This window comes from Vulpes lagopus, chromosome 11, assembly GCF_018345385.1.
Source record: "Vulpes lagopus strain Blue_001 chromosome 11, ASM1834538v1, whole genome shotgun sequence".
Lineage (NCBI taxonomy): Eukaryota > Metazoa > Chordata > Mammalia > Carnivora > Canidae > Vulpes > Vulpes lagopus.
In genome coordinates, this window is record NC_054834.1 from 18,507,792 (window position 1) to 18,526,794 (window position 19,003).

The 19,003-nt window shown below is 35.8% G+C and overlaps 1 protein-coding gene across 9 annotated transcripts in view; it reads right to left on the reverse strand.

Annotated features, from left to right (window-relative positions):
- MAGI2 (membrane associated guanylate kinase, WW and PDZ domain containing 2) overlaps nucleotides 1-19,003 on the reverse strand; it is a 1,339,556-nt gene that overhangs the window by 594,357 nt on the left and 726,196 nt on the right. For all 9 annotated transcript variants that reach the window (XR_005982860.1, XM_041723679.1, XM_041723675.1 and 6 more), the window contains exon 3: nucleotides 384-503. Coding sequence is in view for 8 of the 9 variants with exons in the window: in XM_041723679.1 (XP_041579613.1) it covers nucleotides 384-503 (120 nt within the window). In the remaining variant the exon portion in view is untranslated. The remainder of the gene's footprint in view (nucleotides 1-383; nucleotides 504-19,003) is intronic.

Genomic DNA, 19,003 nt, shown 5'->3' on the forward strand with positions numbered 1-19,003 from the left:
GGACTGGAACTCAAGTCCTGTGCTCTTTGAGATGCTCCCCAGAGATGAAGATAAATTATTTGGAAGATCACAGCTTAGCCTCAGGACACCATCCTAAGCATGCTTCAGTGGATATTCAGTGGATCTATACATATCTCTTGGCATCTGAAGAGTAGAATTAATCCAGAAGTACCTTTATTTATCTACCAATCATCTATCTGTCTATCTGTCTATCTATCTATCTATCTATCTATCTATTTATTAGCAAATATGTTTCTGACAGGACCTAAGCTCTCAAAGTAAAAACAGTAGCATATTGGTAATCTGGTGTCCTAATGCATCTCAATCAAAGGAGAAAAACGTGATGCAACAAGAAATACATTTAGCAGTGCAGCTGTGCTTACCTTCATAAGTCCCACTTTCTAGGAGAGCACCACTTTTCTCCAATTCCATAAAATCTTCAACGGTGATGAAAATATAGTCCACTCCAGGGACCTCACCCTCCTTATGTGGCCTTGTGGTGCCTGAATAAGGACAGTTTAAAAACAAAAGAAAGACTCTAAGTGATCTGTTGTTGAACTTTAGAAATACCACCATACTTCTGAATATTCAGTAACACTTGTTTGTACATCCTGCGAGTTGGCAGTTTGCATTTGTCCTTCTGTTTGTTTGGAAACAGAAAATAGCAGGGGGTAAAGATTAAAGTAAATATACAAAGCATTTTTCTTCATCAAGCTTATAAAGAGTTCACTGCCACGGAATGTGGTTGCACAGATTTTTTTTTTCCAGTGAAAAATACAGACCATTGTGCCTTTTTGGAAGGGGCGTTTTGAATATTGGGCCAGGAGTCTGCTAGCTCAGGAATTTAGATATCTCACTTCTATGAATGAACTTTCATTGTTCTGTAGATTGCCTTGCTATGACATAAAATACAAAGGAAAATAGAAATGTTAGCAGCATGTCAATTTATCTTTATATTTTCATGGTTTGCTCCTTTGTACTTCTGGTTGTCATTTGCACCGAAAAATAACTTGTATTTGATTTAAAGAAACACAAAATCTTTATTATTACTTAAAATTAATTAAATAACTGAAATTGATTATTATAACTTAGTATTATAACGCTAGTAATAATCCTTCCTTCCTGCTTGCCTGCCTGCCTTCCTTCTTTCCTTTATAATCACCGTTAGTTCTGACTGAACTGGGAAGTGACCTGTTCCTAGGGGTTACTTCATGGGTCCACCACTCCTGTTTCCTATAGAGTGAATGGAGCTTCTGTGGCCAAGGTGACAGAAAAATCAACCCGTGACTCAGTGCCACCATCCTGGAGAACTCAAGTTTTCAGACCTCCTGTCCAGTTCATGAGGCAGGAACCAAAGTAGAGACATGTTAAAGGCTATACGTTTGTTTTCTGGTGCATTTCCTTCCCTGAATATGTCTTACATTCTTTTCTTTTTCCAAGCCACCTAAATAAAATGTTTTGTATGATCAGGTTGGAATTTCCATAATGCACATATGCAAATAGTTTACAGAAATATACAGAGGTCAAATACGTAAGCAAGTATTAGTATACTGGCAGGCTTCTTCATATTTAAAATTTCCTCCATATTCTCTGTATACTAAAGAAATATTTTAAACCTTAAAATTTAATTTTCCATCTATGAAATCTTTATCAACTAGGCCATGAAAATAGCCAGTCAGTTCTCCTTTTGGTCTATTAGGATCAAATCTGAACTGCAAATGAAAGGCATAAACTCATGTCATAACATACAATGTGCTAGGGAAATTGATTCCTGATAAAAATGAATAATTTCCATTGAAAACATTTTTTGAAAAGATTTGAAGGCATTATTTCCTAAAATTAAATTTTATAACCTTTCTTTGGAGGTTGCAAGACACTTTTTTTTTTCCATTATCGCATTTAATGACTTTCTCCTAAATTTGTTATTTCATTTTGTTTAACTGAGCCACATTTTACAATATTTCCTACTGCTTTTATGCTATAAAATATAAACCTCCCACACCTAGTATGCATAATGTTGTCAAATTAATGTTTCTATGAGAATCTTAACTTTCAATATCCTGACTTTTATATGCTTAACCCTTGTGAATTAAAAGCACATTAACATAGTTTTTGGCAATCAATTTGTTTTTCTGTTTATTCTCTAATCATTAAGAAAAATCACATAACAAAGATCCAATTTTCCTTCCTAATTTATCTGCATATTTCAGAAACTACACACTTTGATTGATTAACTGCTTGCAGCACTGTAGTGCATTCCTAGCACAATGTGAGCACAGGACCACAGGCTTGAAGGCAATTTCCAGGTCTGCTTCTTGCCTGGAGTTGAGTGAATATGTTTGCTGTTGTGATCTTTTAGGGAGGACCATCAGTACCCTGGTCCACTGGGTACATTTTCCATCTCTACATTGCACTTAAGGACAATGTGACTGAGCTCCTGCCTTGAAGATACAGACTCCCAATGGCTACCTTAGTGTCACCTGTTGCTACAGACCTGCTTGATGATGACTATTTGGACTGGGGATTCGCCTACTTCAATATGGCTTGAAGAAGTTCTACAGTATAGTCCCAAATGCTGCAACTCGCATCTCTGACATCCATCTCACATCCTGTTTTCTCATTCTCTTCTTCTTTGTAATTATAACCCCCAGTCTCTTGATCTCTTCTAATTTTCCTGGTGGTTTCCCAAATATGGCTTCATTTCCTTCTCGAAATTCTGAAGGGCTGGAAACAACCTAGAATCCTATCCTTCCTTTGAATCACCTTCACCATTTCCCAACTCTTTAGCTCCCAAGTTCACTAATCATAGATTATACAGAAAACCACAAACATGCACTAACTACAAATGCAGGTTATATATGTCAGTTTGACTGACAATCTTTTTATACATCTTCCCTCCGTCACAATCCCACCATTTTCTAATATTCAACTGCTTTGACTTTCAGCAGAAGACATTAGCTCATTCTCTTTTAGGTGAAGTAAGAGACTAATCTGAAGCCAAAGTCCCTGAAATTTCTTAATTTGTACTTTCCTTTTCTGCATTATCTTGACCCTTAATTGGAATCATCCATCCGTCTAGCTAAGATGAATCCATTCTTTTCTGCCTTCCTGCAGTTTTTTTTTTAAATTAGAGTTACATATACAGATATTTTGAAGATTCTACTATTCTACAGAGTTTGGTGTTTAAATAAAAGCAGACTGTCATCACAACTCCCCACGCTCTTTTATTCAAAGGCAAGACTTTCAACTCTTTTAGGTGATTCTTTTGCTTTACTTGTATGCATTTAATAATTTATTTATGATGTCTTTTGTTTTTTTCTTTTTTTATTTACTTTAGCTATTATTTCCTGATTTCTCAGTAAAGCAAATGAAGATTTAGCTCTTTTTTGCCCACACTTCCACACATCACTTCTTCCTTCTTACCTCTTCTCATTCTCCCAGTAGAACAAACATGTGTTGAGATTACTATTTAATATTTACAAAGATAATACCACATAAATCTATTTGCAGCTGAACCTTGTAGTGCACTAATTTTCCTTTCTTGCATAGCTTTTGTTTACTCTAGATTTAATGTTTCCATTTTCAACTTTTCATATATTAATAGATATTTCAATTAATTAACTCCCTCCTTGTTGGATAAATTGAGTTGCAACATATACAAATATATTTGATATTTCATCAGGTTTATCCTATTTATGAAATCACTCCTAGAGCCTCTAAGCTGCTCCAATCCAGACTATGTTGTTCTACGACACAGCTACCATCCTGGGATCATCTTTTGCCATCATCATGGGGATTCTCTTTGCCTCTTCTATGTTGTACTGCTTTCTCCCAAGTCCTATGTCTCTTTTTGTGGTCTATTTCCTCATTTTGGTGGAGCACATCTGTCAGAAGCTTTCTATCAAAGGTTGCACAGGAGCTATATTTTTTGAGACTTTGCATGTCTGAAAAAGTCTTTATTCCATCTTCATGGCTGGCAAATCTGATTCAGCATTTCAGAAAAATATAATAAAAACATGTTTTCTCCACTCTGTTCCTCTGTTAATGTCAGCACCACCATCCTTCTAGGCATGCATGCTTTGAACCTTTCCTTCAGAGATACAGTTAGGGTGTCTGTCCCTCACTCTTTTATTCCTTCTCCAAATATTTGACACATCCTGTGCTCTGGATCTTCACAATGTCATCCTTCTCTTCTGCACTATCTCTGCTCCCAAACTGCTCTGGACCAGGGACTGGCTATATCACTGGTGCGTCTGTCTCTTAGTACATCACTACATTCCTTGATTAGCCCTGGGAAAGCACGAGGTTGATCACATACCCTCCAAAAGGCATACCTATCTGATCTCTAGTCAACAGGTTTGGTTGAAAACATAAGGAGAGGAAAATACTGAGAGTTTAAATAGTTAGAAAAAAAAACCCTTAGATTCTATTATTAACAATAAAAGGCAATTCCAATGGCAAGCCAGGTTGTAGATTCTTGGATGGACTTGCTTGATGGAACAGGTAAGAGGATATAATATAAGAATTTTCCTCTTAAGAAATGTCTTCCTTTTAGGGACTCCTGGGTGGCTCAGTGGTTGAGCTTTTAGCCCAGGGCATGATCCTGGAATCCCAGGATCAAGTCCCACATTGGGCTCCCTGTATGGAGTCTGCTTCTCCTTCTGCCTGTGTCTCTGCCTCTCTCTCTGGGTGTCTCTCATGAATAAATAAATAAATAATCTTTGAAAAAAAAGAAATGTCTTCCTTTTGGACTTGTCATGACCACTTCTTCTTTCTGTGAAGCCTAAAATTTTCACCATTAGAATTACTCTTTGGTTTAGACAAAACAGAAACTACCTTTAAAACATAAGCTGTAGTAGATAAGAATGTGAGCCATGGAATAAAACTGCCTGGGCTTGTTGGAGCTCTGCCATTTGCTATCCATATTACCTTGAGCAAGGTATTTCCCCTTGGAAACTCTAGTCTTCTTATTTATAAAACAGGATTAACATCAGTAGCACTTTTAAAGCGTTGATTTGAAGAACAAATGAGGTAATCTATATAAGGTACTTAAGACAATGTCTGGAACACGTTAAGCACTCAAAAGGATTATATATATTAAGTATTATTGTCTGGAAAGGCAGCGATGACATCATGGATAGTTCCCCCCTTCCATGAATTCTTGCCACAAATATTAATTGAGCACTTACTATGTGCCATGGACTATTCAAGATACTGAGGATATACCTTTTAATAATAGGTTCCTTTCCTTTGTGAAACTTATATTCTAACAAGAGACAGAGAATAAATAACAACAAAAAGCATAATTAAAAGAGTAAGTTATACAGTATACTGTAAAGAATTAAGTTCTATTAAATGACCATAAATCTAATAATTTTCATCTGTGGATTGTTTAGCGGGTCGATTACTGAGATTTTTAACTGTTAGTTTATACAAAATGAGCAAAAGAGAAGAGAGACAAAGACTATAAAGGATTTGAGGTGAAAGGGAAATCTACAATATTTGTGGGTTGCAGGCTTCCCAGGGGTGAATGTCAATTTGACTAAAGATCTCTGAGGGGCAACAAGAGCCTAGGCATATTTTGGAAAGAATCACTCAATTCCTAAAGAGAAATTTTACTTTTTTCAAATATTTCTTGGTCTAGCTTAAGTAAACTGGCTTATACATTGGTGCTCAAAATAGGTATTTTTGAACTTTCAAGGTTATTTTCAGAAGACTGATAACTATGACAATGCATCCCACATTTTTAAAAGAGGGAAGTGGAAGCATGGTGTAGCAGAAAGGTTTTCGAAGCTGGAATTCAGAACATTTGCATTCTATTTTTGTTTTAATAATTTAGATATGTTGTCCTAGATTAAAATATCACTTACATTTATTTATATATTTGTTTTTAAGTAATCTCTACACCCAACATGAGGCTCAAACTCATCACCCTGAGATAAAGAGTCACATGCTCTTCCAACTGAGCCAGCCAAGCACCATGACATACAAATGGCCAATAGACATAAGAAAAGATGTTCAACATCATTCATCATCAGGAAAATATGAATAAAAATTACAATGAGATATCACATCACACCTGTCAGAATGGCTGAAATTAACAACACAGGAGCCAACAGATAAGTTGGTTAGAATGCAGAGAAAGGGGAACCGTCTTACACTGTTGGTGGTCATGCAAAATGTTGGTGAGGCACTCTGGAAAATAGTATGGAGTTTCCTCAGAAAGTAAAATGTAGAACTACTCTATGATCCAGCAATTGCGCTACTAGGTATTTACCCAAAGAATACAAAAGTACTATTCAAAAGGATAAATGCATCCCAGTGTTTATAGCAGCATTACCTACAATAACCAATCATGGAAACTGCCCAAGTACCCATTGATTGATGAATGGATAAAGATGTGGTACACACATATACAATGGAATATTCCTCGGTCATAAGAAAGAATGAAATCTTGCCATTTGTAACAACATGGATGGAGCTAGAGAGTATTGTGCTAAATGTTATAAGCCAGCCAAAGACAAATACCATATGATTTCACTCATATGTGGAATTTAAGAAATAAATGGGCAAAAGGAAAAAGAGAGGCAAACCAAGAAATAGACTCTTCACTATAGAGAACAAACTAATGGTTACCAGAGGGGAGGTGGGTGAGAGGATAGGTGCAATATGCAATGGAGATTAAAGAGTGCACTCGTGATGAGCACTGGGTAATATATGGAAGTGCCAAATCACTATACTGTGTACCTGAAGCTAATATTACACTACGTTAATTAACTGGAATTTAAACATAATTTTTAAAAAATTAATAAAAATAAAACATCGTTTAGTTGATCATCAGTTGTCATATGCAATGAGGTAAATAATAAATATGAAAGGGTATTAAAAAACTGAAAACATGAACACTATAGTAATATGTGTTTAGTAATATTCCTCTTTAGTAATATTAATAGTACTAATAAGAACAATACAATTCTAACAGACATCATTGATGGTATCTTACTTTTGGAATCTACTATGATTAAAGTTTTAAATAAATTAATTTCATTCAGGCTAACACTTCTTAAACATAAAAAGCTCTTTTGCCTAAAGGTTCAGGTTGTCACTGTTATTCTTTGGGTATAAAGAAACATAAGTTGAGATATAAATCCATTTCCCCTGATTACATCTAAAATGTGAGACATAATTGTTCAGTCACTACTTACAGGGGTGTTTTGTCTTTTGTTAGGTAGACATTTAGAACCAGTAGAGAGAGTCCACGGACTCTATGGCAAGAAGTTTCTTACCATTTGCTGAATTATCTAAAAAGTGTGAAAGCGCTCATAAAACCTGACTAATGAGCCATTGAATTTTACCTGCAGGCATAGGACCTTCAACAACAAGAGTCAGAAAGCATCATTTCAGATCTATGCATCCAGGAAAAGATATTAGTTACTAAATCAGTGGGCCCCCAGAAGGAGGAAGCAATTGGTTAAAGAAAGAGAAAGCAATTGGTGATCTATGAACACCCATTTGGAAAGAAATAAGATTCTAAAAATAAGGCAAATAATGTGAAATGTGATGAAGAGTTGTATGATGGGAATCTGTAGCTAAAGGTAATATCTAGACTAGAAGAATAGTTAAGTTGAATTTCCTAAAACAGCTACTTACCTTATTTTTATGCTGAAATAATTATAGTTACTTTCCCAACTCAAAAGGATTATGAATCAAGAGGTGACAGTGAAACAAGACTCACCAGTAATAACAAGTTATCCCCCAGTGTTGGGAATCGGGTGGAAGCCAGGTCGAATAACAGGGCAAGTACAGATGATTCATCAGAGAGCTAAAAGTTGAAGCTCATCTTCTTTTAATGCTCTTCTATATTTGGTTGGGACTTTCCTAAGTGGTGTTTAGAGAAGTCCAAAATAAATTTTATTATCCAGAATGTGGTTTATAGATTTCATTCTTTGTCTCCTGGACCACTCCTCCAAAGGAAAAATAAATAGAAAGGGAACAGGGGAAATGCTAGTAAACTGAGTCTTTGCTCTATCTCCTATTGCTTCATTTCTTAAAAAACAACTTATTTGATAATTGCTAAATTAAGTACTGTATGAATAACACCTCCTTCATGAGTTAATAAAAGCATATAGCATTTCTGCTCAAAAGACATGTCTGAAGAGAATGAATGCTCCCAAATGGTTAGCTTATTATTGATACATACTGAAAGCGCATCAAGGCCACTTGTCATTTTGTTACCATGGCAACTGGGGGTGCCAAAATGGATTTTTAAAATTATTATTCTACTTTTTAAATGAAGGAACATTGCTTCTTTTGTCTTAGGAAGGAAAGAGCATGATGTTGGTGGTAAATGTAATTCTGAAGCACATTTTGCCTCAGCCTTTGATATGTTCTAATTTTAGTAAAGTGCTTTAAGAAGCAGTTATTGGATTACAGAAAAGTGTTACTACCTAGATGATGGTCAGTGCATTCATCTATTGTAATCTATTTTGATATGCTAGAAGTACTACAGTGTCCATTGCACGGCAGGCACCTACTACACACCTGCTAAAGAAATGGAATCAATCATTAATAGTCAATGTGTTCTAAGCAGATGGGTCACTGTGTGAGAATCTGAGAAACTGAATTATTTTCTTATGCATGTTTCTGAATACATTCGCTCTTTATTCCTAGCGTTTCTCAACTGCAAGCTGAAGAAAATAAATCTTGACAGCTACAGTGACTTCCTCTGGATTCGACCTTTAATTAACTTACTCATAGATTTCTAAAGACACTTCTTTACTTTGTCAGTTACTCATTAGCAAGTGTGAACACCATCACCAGATTTGTGTGTGTGCTTCCAGTGAAAACAATCAGGAGATTCCTTGGCCAATGCCTTTAATCAATTTTGATATAATCTGCTTAGATCTTATGTTTTATTACACTCATTTACAATCATATAAAATCCAGAAGTATGATTTTATATAGACAGAGCTAAAGTTAGCAAGACAAATTATATAGTTTGGGTCACTGAATCCTACATGATAGATTATAAAGCATTGCGTGCTTTATGGAATTCCTAATGGCTGATGCGGAAGGTTGGGTTAAGGTCAAAAAACAAAACCTACAATTTGGGTCAATTAATCACCTATTGGGTTTAAGAAGTATTTACAGCCTCAATAATTAACACTCTGCATATTTTATTAAATATTAAATATTGGACAAATCCATTTGCAAAATACCACTAGTAACTTTGACTTATTTTGTTAACAGTGTATTGCTCTAAACTTCAGTAATTATTTCAAAACTCTCCTATCCTCTAAAATAGCATGCTGTCAACTATCGTTTAAAGTTGCACTGGCATAGCTAATGATGCTCTGTATTTTTCAGATGCAGAAGTTTTTGAAGAAGAAACCTCTCCTGGGATATATCTGGACATACAAGTTCAAGACTAATGTCCCATACAGCACCAATCACTGTTTTATTTTATTTTTTTTAAGATTTATTTATTTATTTATGATAGACATAGAGAGAGAGAGAGGCAGAGACACAGGAGGAGGGAGAAGCAGGCTCCATGCAGGGAGCCCTGATGTGGGACTCGATCCTGGGACCCCAGGATCGCACCCTGGGCCAAAGGCAGGTGCTAAACCACTGAACCACCCAGGGATCCCCCAATCACTGTTTTAGATCTTAACAGTACGGACTGAAACAGTATCATACCCAAACAAATGGTTATTAACATGTAGGATGCATCAAAATCACATGCAGAACTTGTTAAACACAGACTGAGGGATGTCGCACCCAGAGTTTCGGATTCAGTAAATCGTGGGTGGCATCTGAGAATTTAAATCTCTTAACAAGTTTCTAGGTGATGTTGATGCTGCTAGTCCTGGGACAATGATTAGAGAATCACTGCTCTAACCTCACTGAGATCTCTGGAAACTCAAACTAAAAGCAATATGAAATTTCACTATTCATTTAACTACAACTCATAAAGTATGTGGTTCTTGACCTTAGTTGGCATTCACCTTAACTGATAGCCATGTTGTGGATTCAGAGGAAACAAGCCATTCTCAATTTATTGGTGTACAGGTCAACAATCATGACAGGTATATCCGATCCCTGCAATGCTCTCTTATGCTATTGCACATTGCTTCTCCATAGTTCTCTTAGAAGTTAATTGAATTTGGAAGATAATGGACAAATCTCCATTTATGTTTGCTTATAAATAACTTTAATTATTATTGGAAGTAATATAAATTATATTGGTCTTATGTATGCAACAATATGGCTTAAATTCTGAAAGACATAGGGGGCTTGAATGTAGCTCACCAGGACTGGTAAATGATAAAACAGCAAGAAAAAACAAGTATACAATGAAGAAGAATTCTTGTATTAAGAAAATATGATAGTAATAAAAAAAGAAGACACAAATGGAAAATTTGGAGATCTCCAACAAGCAAACAAAATAGCATCTTATTATTCCTCTACGCCAAGGTACCTGATTCACTAAATGTTAGATTACAGCTTGTCTACAGCTATATTAATCAGATTCAATCAGAGGATGGCAGCATGCACTGTGGAACTAGGACCTATAAAGTTCTCAGTTAGAACAAATTATTTAGAAAAATATATCCTTTCATCAATTCCATAATTTCATATATCCTTGTAAAAACTAGAGAAAACAAGGAGTAGAGAAGAGACATGTCATTTAAAACTCAGTTTGTTTTATTGTCCTTGTCACTTGAACTCAAAACCCATGATACTAATAAAGATAGGCAATGTTTATGTAAACATTGTGTGTCAACTATACTTATTTTTTATTTTTAAAAAATATTTAATTTATTCATGAGAGATACACACAGAGACACAGAGACTCCAGGGAACCTGATGGAGGACTCGATCCCAGGACCCCAGGATCACGACCTGAGCCAAAGGCAGATGCTCAACCACTGAGTCACCCAGGTGTCCCAGTCAACTATACTTAAATTAAAAAATTTAGATTATCATACGGACACCTGGGTGGTGCAGTTGGCTAAATGTCCAACTCTTGGTTTTGGCTCAGGGTATGATCTCAGGTCCTTGAAATAGAGCCCTGCCTGGGGGTCCGCATTGAGCACTGAACACTGAGTCTGCTTAAGACTTTCTCTTCCTCTACCCTTCTCCACCACACTCTCTCTCTTTCTCTAAGATAATCTTTATATATATATATATATATATATATATATATATATACACACACACACATATATATACACACACATATATATATATACATATATATTATTTTAAAAAGATAAGCAATGTTTGGGGTGATTATTTTTGAAGCTGATGCATGCATATACATTTTCAATTTTAAGTGTCCTACACTAAATGGTCATACTTAATCATTGAAAGTACCAAGACATCACTGACTGCTGACACATAAGCATCCACACACACAGGAAAAGCTAGGGCAAGGGGGAAGATTTCATAATTGCCCAGCATTTAAATCATTACAGCTTTGGTGACAAAGAGTTAATAACCTGAATCTTATCCATTCCTTCACACCAAAGTCCATCTTCTCCACCCAGTGGTTTGCTGAGAAAACTTTAGCTGCACAATTACTTTCCCAATTGAAGCTCTGCCTTTATTTCACTTGCATATACAGTCTAGAATAATTCACTGCTCACAGATACAAAGACATGGCAGGATAAAATGATTCACTCAGGTAAAATCAGATTCCTAAATAGTTATATTCTTGGTTTCTTATCCATTCTCACAATTTATAGAGGGACAGGATAAAGGGACACTGGACTCTCACTCATAAAATATGGTAGCAAACCACAGACTTGAGATTCTTGAATTGACTATTAATTTCCTGAAATTTTAAGAGAAAGAAAGAAAATGAATGCCCCCCCCCTTTTTTAACCAATTAATTCAAGTTTTGAACTTTTGATTTTAATTCTTCAATACATTATTTGGATATGTTCTATATCTGGCATTCTATAGGATTAATAAAAAGAGGCTTTTGATTCCCTAATTTATTATTTAACAGATAATGTTTCAAGATTACATACTGAGCTAAAAGAAAAGAAAGATCAGTGACTTTTTATAGAAACAATATATATTTAGTTTGAAGCTTTTATACTCTCCTCATGTAAAATTAATTTGGGCCAGAACTAAACTGCACAGATACTGTCAGCCTCTGAGCAATGCAGAGATGCTCTATTCTTTGACCTTCATTGCACAGAAGGTTTAGTGGATCATAACTTTATCATTTTATCTCTATTAGAATCTTGCAATGATATTAAGTTTTACTATCACCATATGTCTCCATGGCATTCTATATTCTGAAATGCCCAAGTTAGAGTCTATAGAATACTGGAAAATCCAGAAGGTAAGAAGACGGTTAACTATTCAGGGATTTCAAAACATGGAAACAATTTTCAGATTATATGGCACAAATCACATATTTGAGTGATCAACTTTTATTTATTGAGGTTTTCAAGTATAGGCATGCCAAATTATGATAGAAAGAAGGTAAGAATAAGGAAGGGAAAGAGATAGGACATATAATGGGTACCCATTAGGTACCCTAGGAGAAGTGTTTTCATTCTAGTTGAAATCCTGAGTTAAAGAATCCTCTGTGCATCTGGTTTATATTATGTTCACAGTAATCACTATTGTATGAGTTGATAGTTCATCATCCTATTTCTTATTGATAGAAAACAGAACAGAAATTCACAGCTCAGTTTTTCATATTATGAAAAAATTACTGCAGACTTGGAGAGTATTATGGCAGAAATATATTCAGCCATGGCTGATGGGCCCTTAATTTCAAAATCCTTATCAGTGAACAGTCATGTGTAGAAAACATCTGCTTATATTTTGGAGCAGTTGTCACCACTCAGGCTCTTATGATGGTGGGTCAGCCATTTATTTTTTTATTTTTATTTTTTTAAGATTTTATTTATTCATGAGAGACACAGAAACAGAAGCAGAGACACAGGCAGTGGGAAGAGAAGAAGGTTCCCTGCAGGGAGCCTGATATGGGACTTGACCCCCTGGGAATCCGGGATCAGGCCCTGAGCCAAAGGCAGATGCTCAAATGCTGAGCCACCCAGGCGTCCCGGTGGGTCAGCCATTCAATGTTGAGTTGTAAGAGTGGCTCCTCAAACAACTGATGAATAAGGAGAAAAATTACTTGATCAACTAAAATAATAAAAAGGTAAACATAAGTACCTGATTTTTCTTTAGCCAACACACAATTTTATGCCTCTAAAGGTTAAAAAAGAGAGAGTGAGGTGGCGACAGAATACTGCTTCTGCCTTTTTAAGACTTAAACATCAGACAACCAGCCAGCAGACCTGTAGCCTAGAACTATGAGATCCCTTTGGTTTGAAGGACAAGAGGACTCTGTTTCTGTGCAATTATCACAGCCCCCAGGACACTGTGGTCTTCTTTCCAGGAAACTGTATTTGGTTTTTCATTGGACAGCAAATTAAAAGTGATGCACAGTAGAGGAATGTGTATTAAGTGCTGTCAAATAATCATTTTTGACCTTTGTTGGAAATTTTTACATAAAAATATCAGAATAAAACCATTTGGTAACAAACAACATTGGCTCTATAGACTCTAAAATCAATGTTTCTGAGGTTGCATTTATCATGAGAGATTAAGAGAAGTTCTATGAGTTAAAAATACAAAATAAAATTTTTAAGGGAATTTCAAATGAATGCTAGTTAAGGCATTTCTGGCACTAGATATTGAATTAATAGTGAATTATCAAAATAAATATCTGATTCTTTATAGAAAATACTTATAATTTTAGATAGATTCCTATCTCCTTCATAGAGAATAAGAAACCAAGGATACCTGACAGGATTAATTGAGACAAAGTAGAAAAGAGAGACACCACCACCAGTACAGCAGGTGACTCAGAAACCTCCCTCAAAGTACCATGAAAAGTTGGAGAGCTAATATGCAATAGGGTGATAGTCCTTTGATGTTCACACCCAAGTATTAAGGACTGTCCTCCAGAAGAAGGGACAAAAGTCTGGTATTTAGAAAAGTAGAAAGGCGAAGCCTGGCCAAATAGACTGCAGGACACTAACAAATCCATATCAAAATCAGCAATGCATGCATATTTAACATTCTTTTTTTTTTTTTAAAGATTTTATTTATCTATTCATGAGAGACACAGAGAAAGAGGCAGAGACACAGAGAGAGAGAGAAGCAGGCTCCATGCAGGGACCCCGACGTGGGACTCTATTCCAGGACTTCAGGATCACGCTGTGGGCCGGAGGCAAGCGCCAAACCACTGAGCCACCCAGGGATCCCCCATATTTAACATTCTAGAACAAAGTTAAGAAGCTCTTTATCTGTGACTATTTCTTTGGACTTTGCCAGCCATAGTCTTTCTGTGGCAACAACTAAATTCTGCCATTGTAAATATAAGCAGCCACAGATAATAAATAAATGAAGGCTCCTGGCTGTTTTCCAGTAAAATTTTATTTACAAGTCAGTGGGCTGAATTTGATCTGCAAGGAGCAGCTTTAAAAACCCCTTTAGGTGTTTCGATCCTTTGTGTCTTGATGTTCTTGTCTCCTAGACTTGTACTTGTAAACCAACAAGTTGCAACTCAAATGCCCGTATCTGAATTCTCAATATGCAAGAAAATATGATGATTTCTGACAGCAAGGGCAGTATTAAGTGTAACATTTCACATATATGTCCATCTTTCCCTTGAAAAGTTTTCAACACATTAATGAACCAGGTAGATTTCTAATACCCAGAAACAAAAAAGGGGGAAAAAGTCTCTGAGAAAAGCACACAGATATTTGTCTCACAAGAAGCAAGATAGACTATCCTTAAGCAATCTTTGAACTAATCTGAATGGATAACTACAAGAGAAACTATGCATTTTGTGATCCTGCAGCAGAAGCAAAACCACATATATTCCTATAAGTAAAGCAGTAAATGAGTTTCTCCATGCTAGAGATATTGCACTGAGGATGCATCTTTGGTTAGAAAATAATGGTATCTTGTTGATCTTGCTGCCATTTTAGCTATAACTACAACAGCAATGCTTTTGTAGAATATGTAATTCAGTAGACATTTAATACAGGTATGAAGTATTGAGACTATAAGTGCTTCTAAACTTTGCATGTAAATTTTATCATGTTATATCTGTAATACCGCACCCATATGTAAGCTACATGTTGCTCATGCAAATTAAGTTTCATAGTACTTATAGGAGAAAGCAACAGTCATATTCACATTTTATAATTGATAAGAAAATTTTTATTTCTGGTATAAAGATTAGCAATTACATGATGAAGTCGTATGTGAAAAATACACACATGCATAAAAGCTTTAGATTTAGGACAAAAAAACTAGCATAATATATGAAAGTAAGACTAAGAAAAAGGGAATTATCTTGGGTTATGCAATTCAAGATATTTGATTCTGTACTCCATTCCAGTACAATATTGAAAATAACTTAGCTAGAGGGCTTTCTCTAGTTGAAACAATCTGCTAATTTTTAATATATTCAGTAATACATTTTTGAAAACTTCTATTTTTTATACGAAATTATCCTTTATCCACATACATATGCAGTGTTTGAGAATGAGTGTTATCTACTAGAAAAAAGGAAAAGGACATGCTTGATAAATATGCAAAGTAAGGAACTATATGATAAGTTTATTTGTGTAATAATATCAGTAAGAACTAATATTTATTGAGTCCTAACTGTACTCTGCACTTGGCACTTAGCTCTTTTTCTTCTTGTTAACAACTCCATAAGATGAGTAGCACTCTACCCATTTTACAGCTTGAGTAACTTGCCCCAGGCAGGACTGGTAAGTGGCCAAGTCAGAATTCCAAACCAGTCAGTCTGGCTACAAAGGTAGGTTCCTAAGTAATAGTGTCTCCATTCTCCCACATGAAGTGTTCTAAATAGATTTTGTTTTGAAAAATGGATGGGAGCAGAGGGTTATTGTTGTGGGGAATGTGCTTGGTGAATGGGAGATGGGAAGCCATCTTTAGTGGCCATTGAGATCAAGTCTTCTGTCAGGAGAGCATAAAGGAAACAGGAGTCCCATATCCTATGAAGAAGTAGGGGGAAGTAAGTCATTCTCTCAACTGTTGCTGAGTTAGGGTAAGTACATTGAGGAAGATAATTCAGAACTAATGAGAAAGTAGCTGGGGAGCACAAAGGAGACATATGTTTGGGAAGAAAAGCCCAAATTTCTAAAACTGAAAAGCTACAAAAATCTTAAAAGAAATGCAGTAGAACTCTGAGCAGAAGTAGTAATGTCCTCAAACTAGAGAAATTACAAAATATTAAGAATTAGATGAGATTGTTTTAAATTTTATTTATTTATTCATGAGAGACACAGAGAGGCAGAGACACAGGCAGAGGGAGAAGCAGGCCCCATGCAGGAAGCCCGATGTAGGACTTGATCCGGGTCTCCAGGATCATGACCTGGGCCGAAGGCAGACGCTCAACCACTGAGCCACCCATGTGTCCCAAGAATTGGATGAGATTTTACTTATTCAGAGTTTAGGTACCTTTTACAGATCACATTACAAAAATTCCGACAAATATTTATTTGGTACCTACACTGGCTGCCAGAAAGACACACACACACACACACACAAAATCCATCAAGTAGGTTTCAAGTTATTAAGATAGACAACCCACCCACCTATATAACAATTATTTCAAAATATCACTGAAAATAGTAAATATAAAATGTTTTTAATATCCTTAAAAGATAAGACATGATTTAAAGCAAATAATAATAATAAAATACATAGTGGGGTTTAAAACATGCAGTGAATTAGTACAAAGCTGGGGGCAGGGAATACTGTATATGTGAAGTGGCATAACTACCTGATGGCTGACGTGAAAAGTTAAAGATACATAATTTAAAGCCCAAAGCAACCTCTAAAAAACACATGCATAATTGAAAAACAGAGATCATCAGTTTACATTAAAAAGCAAGCTCTGATTATATGTTGCCCATGAGAAACGCATTTTAAACAAAACAACAACAAAAGTTAAAAATGAAAGATCTGAAAAAGACGCCATTCTATAACTAAGTAAAAGCTAGTATGCTTTAAGAACATCAGAAAAACTAGATTTCAGAACAAAGAATGTTAACAGCAATAAAGAGTATTTCATAATAATAAAAGGGTCAATTCAACAAGAAGACAAAAATCCTAAATGTTTATATATCCATAACAGAGATTCAAAATGTATGAAGCAAAAACATAGAACCACAAAGAGAGGGCAGCCCAGGTGGCTCAGCGGTTTAGCACCACCCTCAGAGCAGGGCGTGATCCCAGGTCCCAGGATCAAGTCCCACATTGGGCTCCCTGCATGGAACCTGCTTCTTCCTCTGCTTGTGTCTCTGCCTCTCTCTGTGTGTCTCTCATGAACAAATAAATAGAATCTTTAAAAAAAAAAAAAGAGAGAGAGAGAGAGAGACTTGACAATTCCACAATTATACTCAGAGATTTTAACTGTTATTAATAACTGATAGAACAAGTACACAGAAAATCAGTTAAGATACAAATCTGAACAACACTCCCTGCCAGTTTATACTGACATTTATAGAATACTTCACCTCCAGCAGCATAATACACATTCTTTATATGCACATGGAAAATTTGCCAAGATAGACCATATCTGGGTCATACAACAAGTTTTAATATTTCAATATGGTTCACTGTTTTTTATATTCAAAGCATAAAACTATGTTTTCTGACCATAATAAAATTGAATTAGTAACCAATAACTGAAAAAAAATTTTGCAAAGCCCTAAATATTTGGAGACTAAATAACACATTTCCAAATACCTCATGGAGCAAGGAAGAAAAAATTTTTTAAAGTAATTAGAAATTCTTTATGTCAAAATGAAAATACAACATACTAAAATTTGTGGGATGGTAATAAATCAAGAATTGGAGGGAAAGTTATAATCCGAAACACCTATATTAAAAAATAAAAGGAGTGCCTGGTGGCTCAGTCTGTTAAGTGTCTGACTTCAGGTCAGGCCACGATCTCAGAGTCCTAGAACCGAGCCCTGTGTTGGGCTTACCCGGAGAGAGCAATCTGCTTGCCCTCCCTGCCCCTCCCCTCTGCTCATGATTTCTCTCTCTGAAATAAAGAAATAAATCTTTAAAAAAAAATAAATAAATAAGAAGGGTCCCAAGTCAATAACCTCAGACACTAGAAAATGAAGAGCTAATGTTGTTTCGAAAACTGACCCCTTTACAAAGAGGGCAAGGACAGTTGGAAGAAAGAGGTGGGCCACTCCAGATTCATAGGTGGCAGGTTTAATAAGCAAGAAAATTTACATAGGAGGATGGCCGCAAGGCAAGTAGATATCTGTGCCCGCCCTGCCTGGAATCTTAAGAGTTTATAGAGAGGCCTTAACTAGGTTCAATTACACATACCATTCAAATGGTCTCAATAACACATTGCTCTTTCAAAGGCTGCCTCTTGAAAATGGCTCCGGCTCTGGGAACTGGGGGCAAAAGGTATATTTCAATGACAAGAGGAGGGGTGAGGAGCCTCTGCTTGCCTGGATCCTACTCACAGATCAACCTATGGTCACATCTTCTTGATGACCTCCTCCAACAACAAATTAAACCCAAAGGAAGAAGACGAAAGACAATAATAAAGATCCAATAGAAGTAAATAAAATAAACAGAAATCAATATAGAAACAATAAAACTAACAGCTGGTTCTTTGAGAAGATCAAAAAAATTGATATACTTCTAGCCAGATAGATTGGTCTCAAAAAAGGAAAGAAGACACAACTTAACCAGATGAGCAATAAAAAAAGTAAACCAACTAAAGATTCAAGATATTAAAAGTTTAGGGGTGCCTAGTGGACTCAGCTGGGTAAGAATCCGGCTCCTGATCTTGGCTCAGGTTTTGATCTCAGGGTTGTAAATTCAAGACCCATGTTGGGTTAAAAAAAATTAACGTTTTATTAAAAGTTTATTAATGAAATATGAATACATTTAA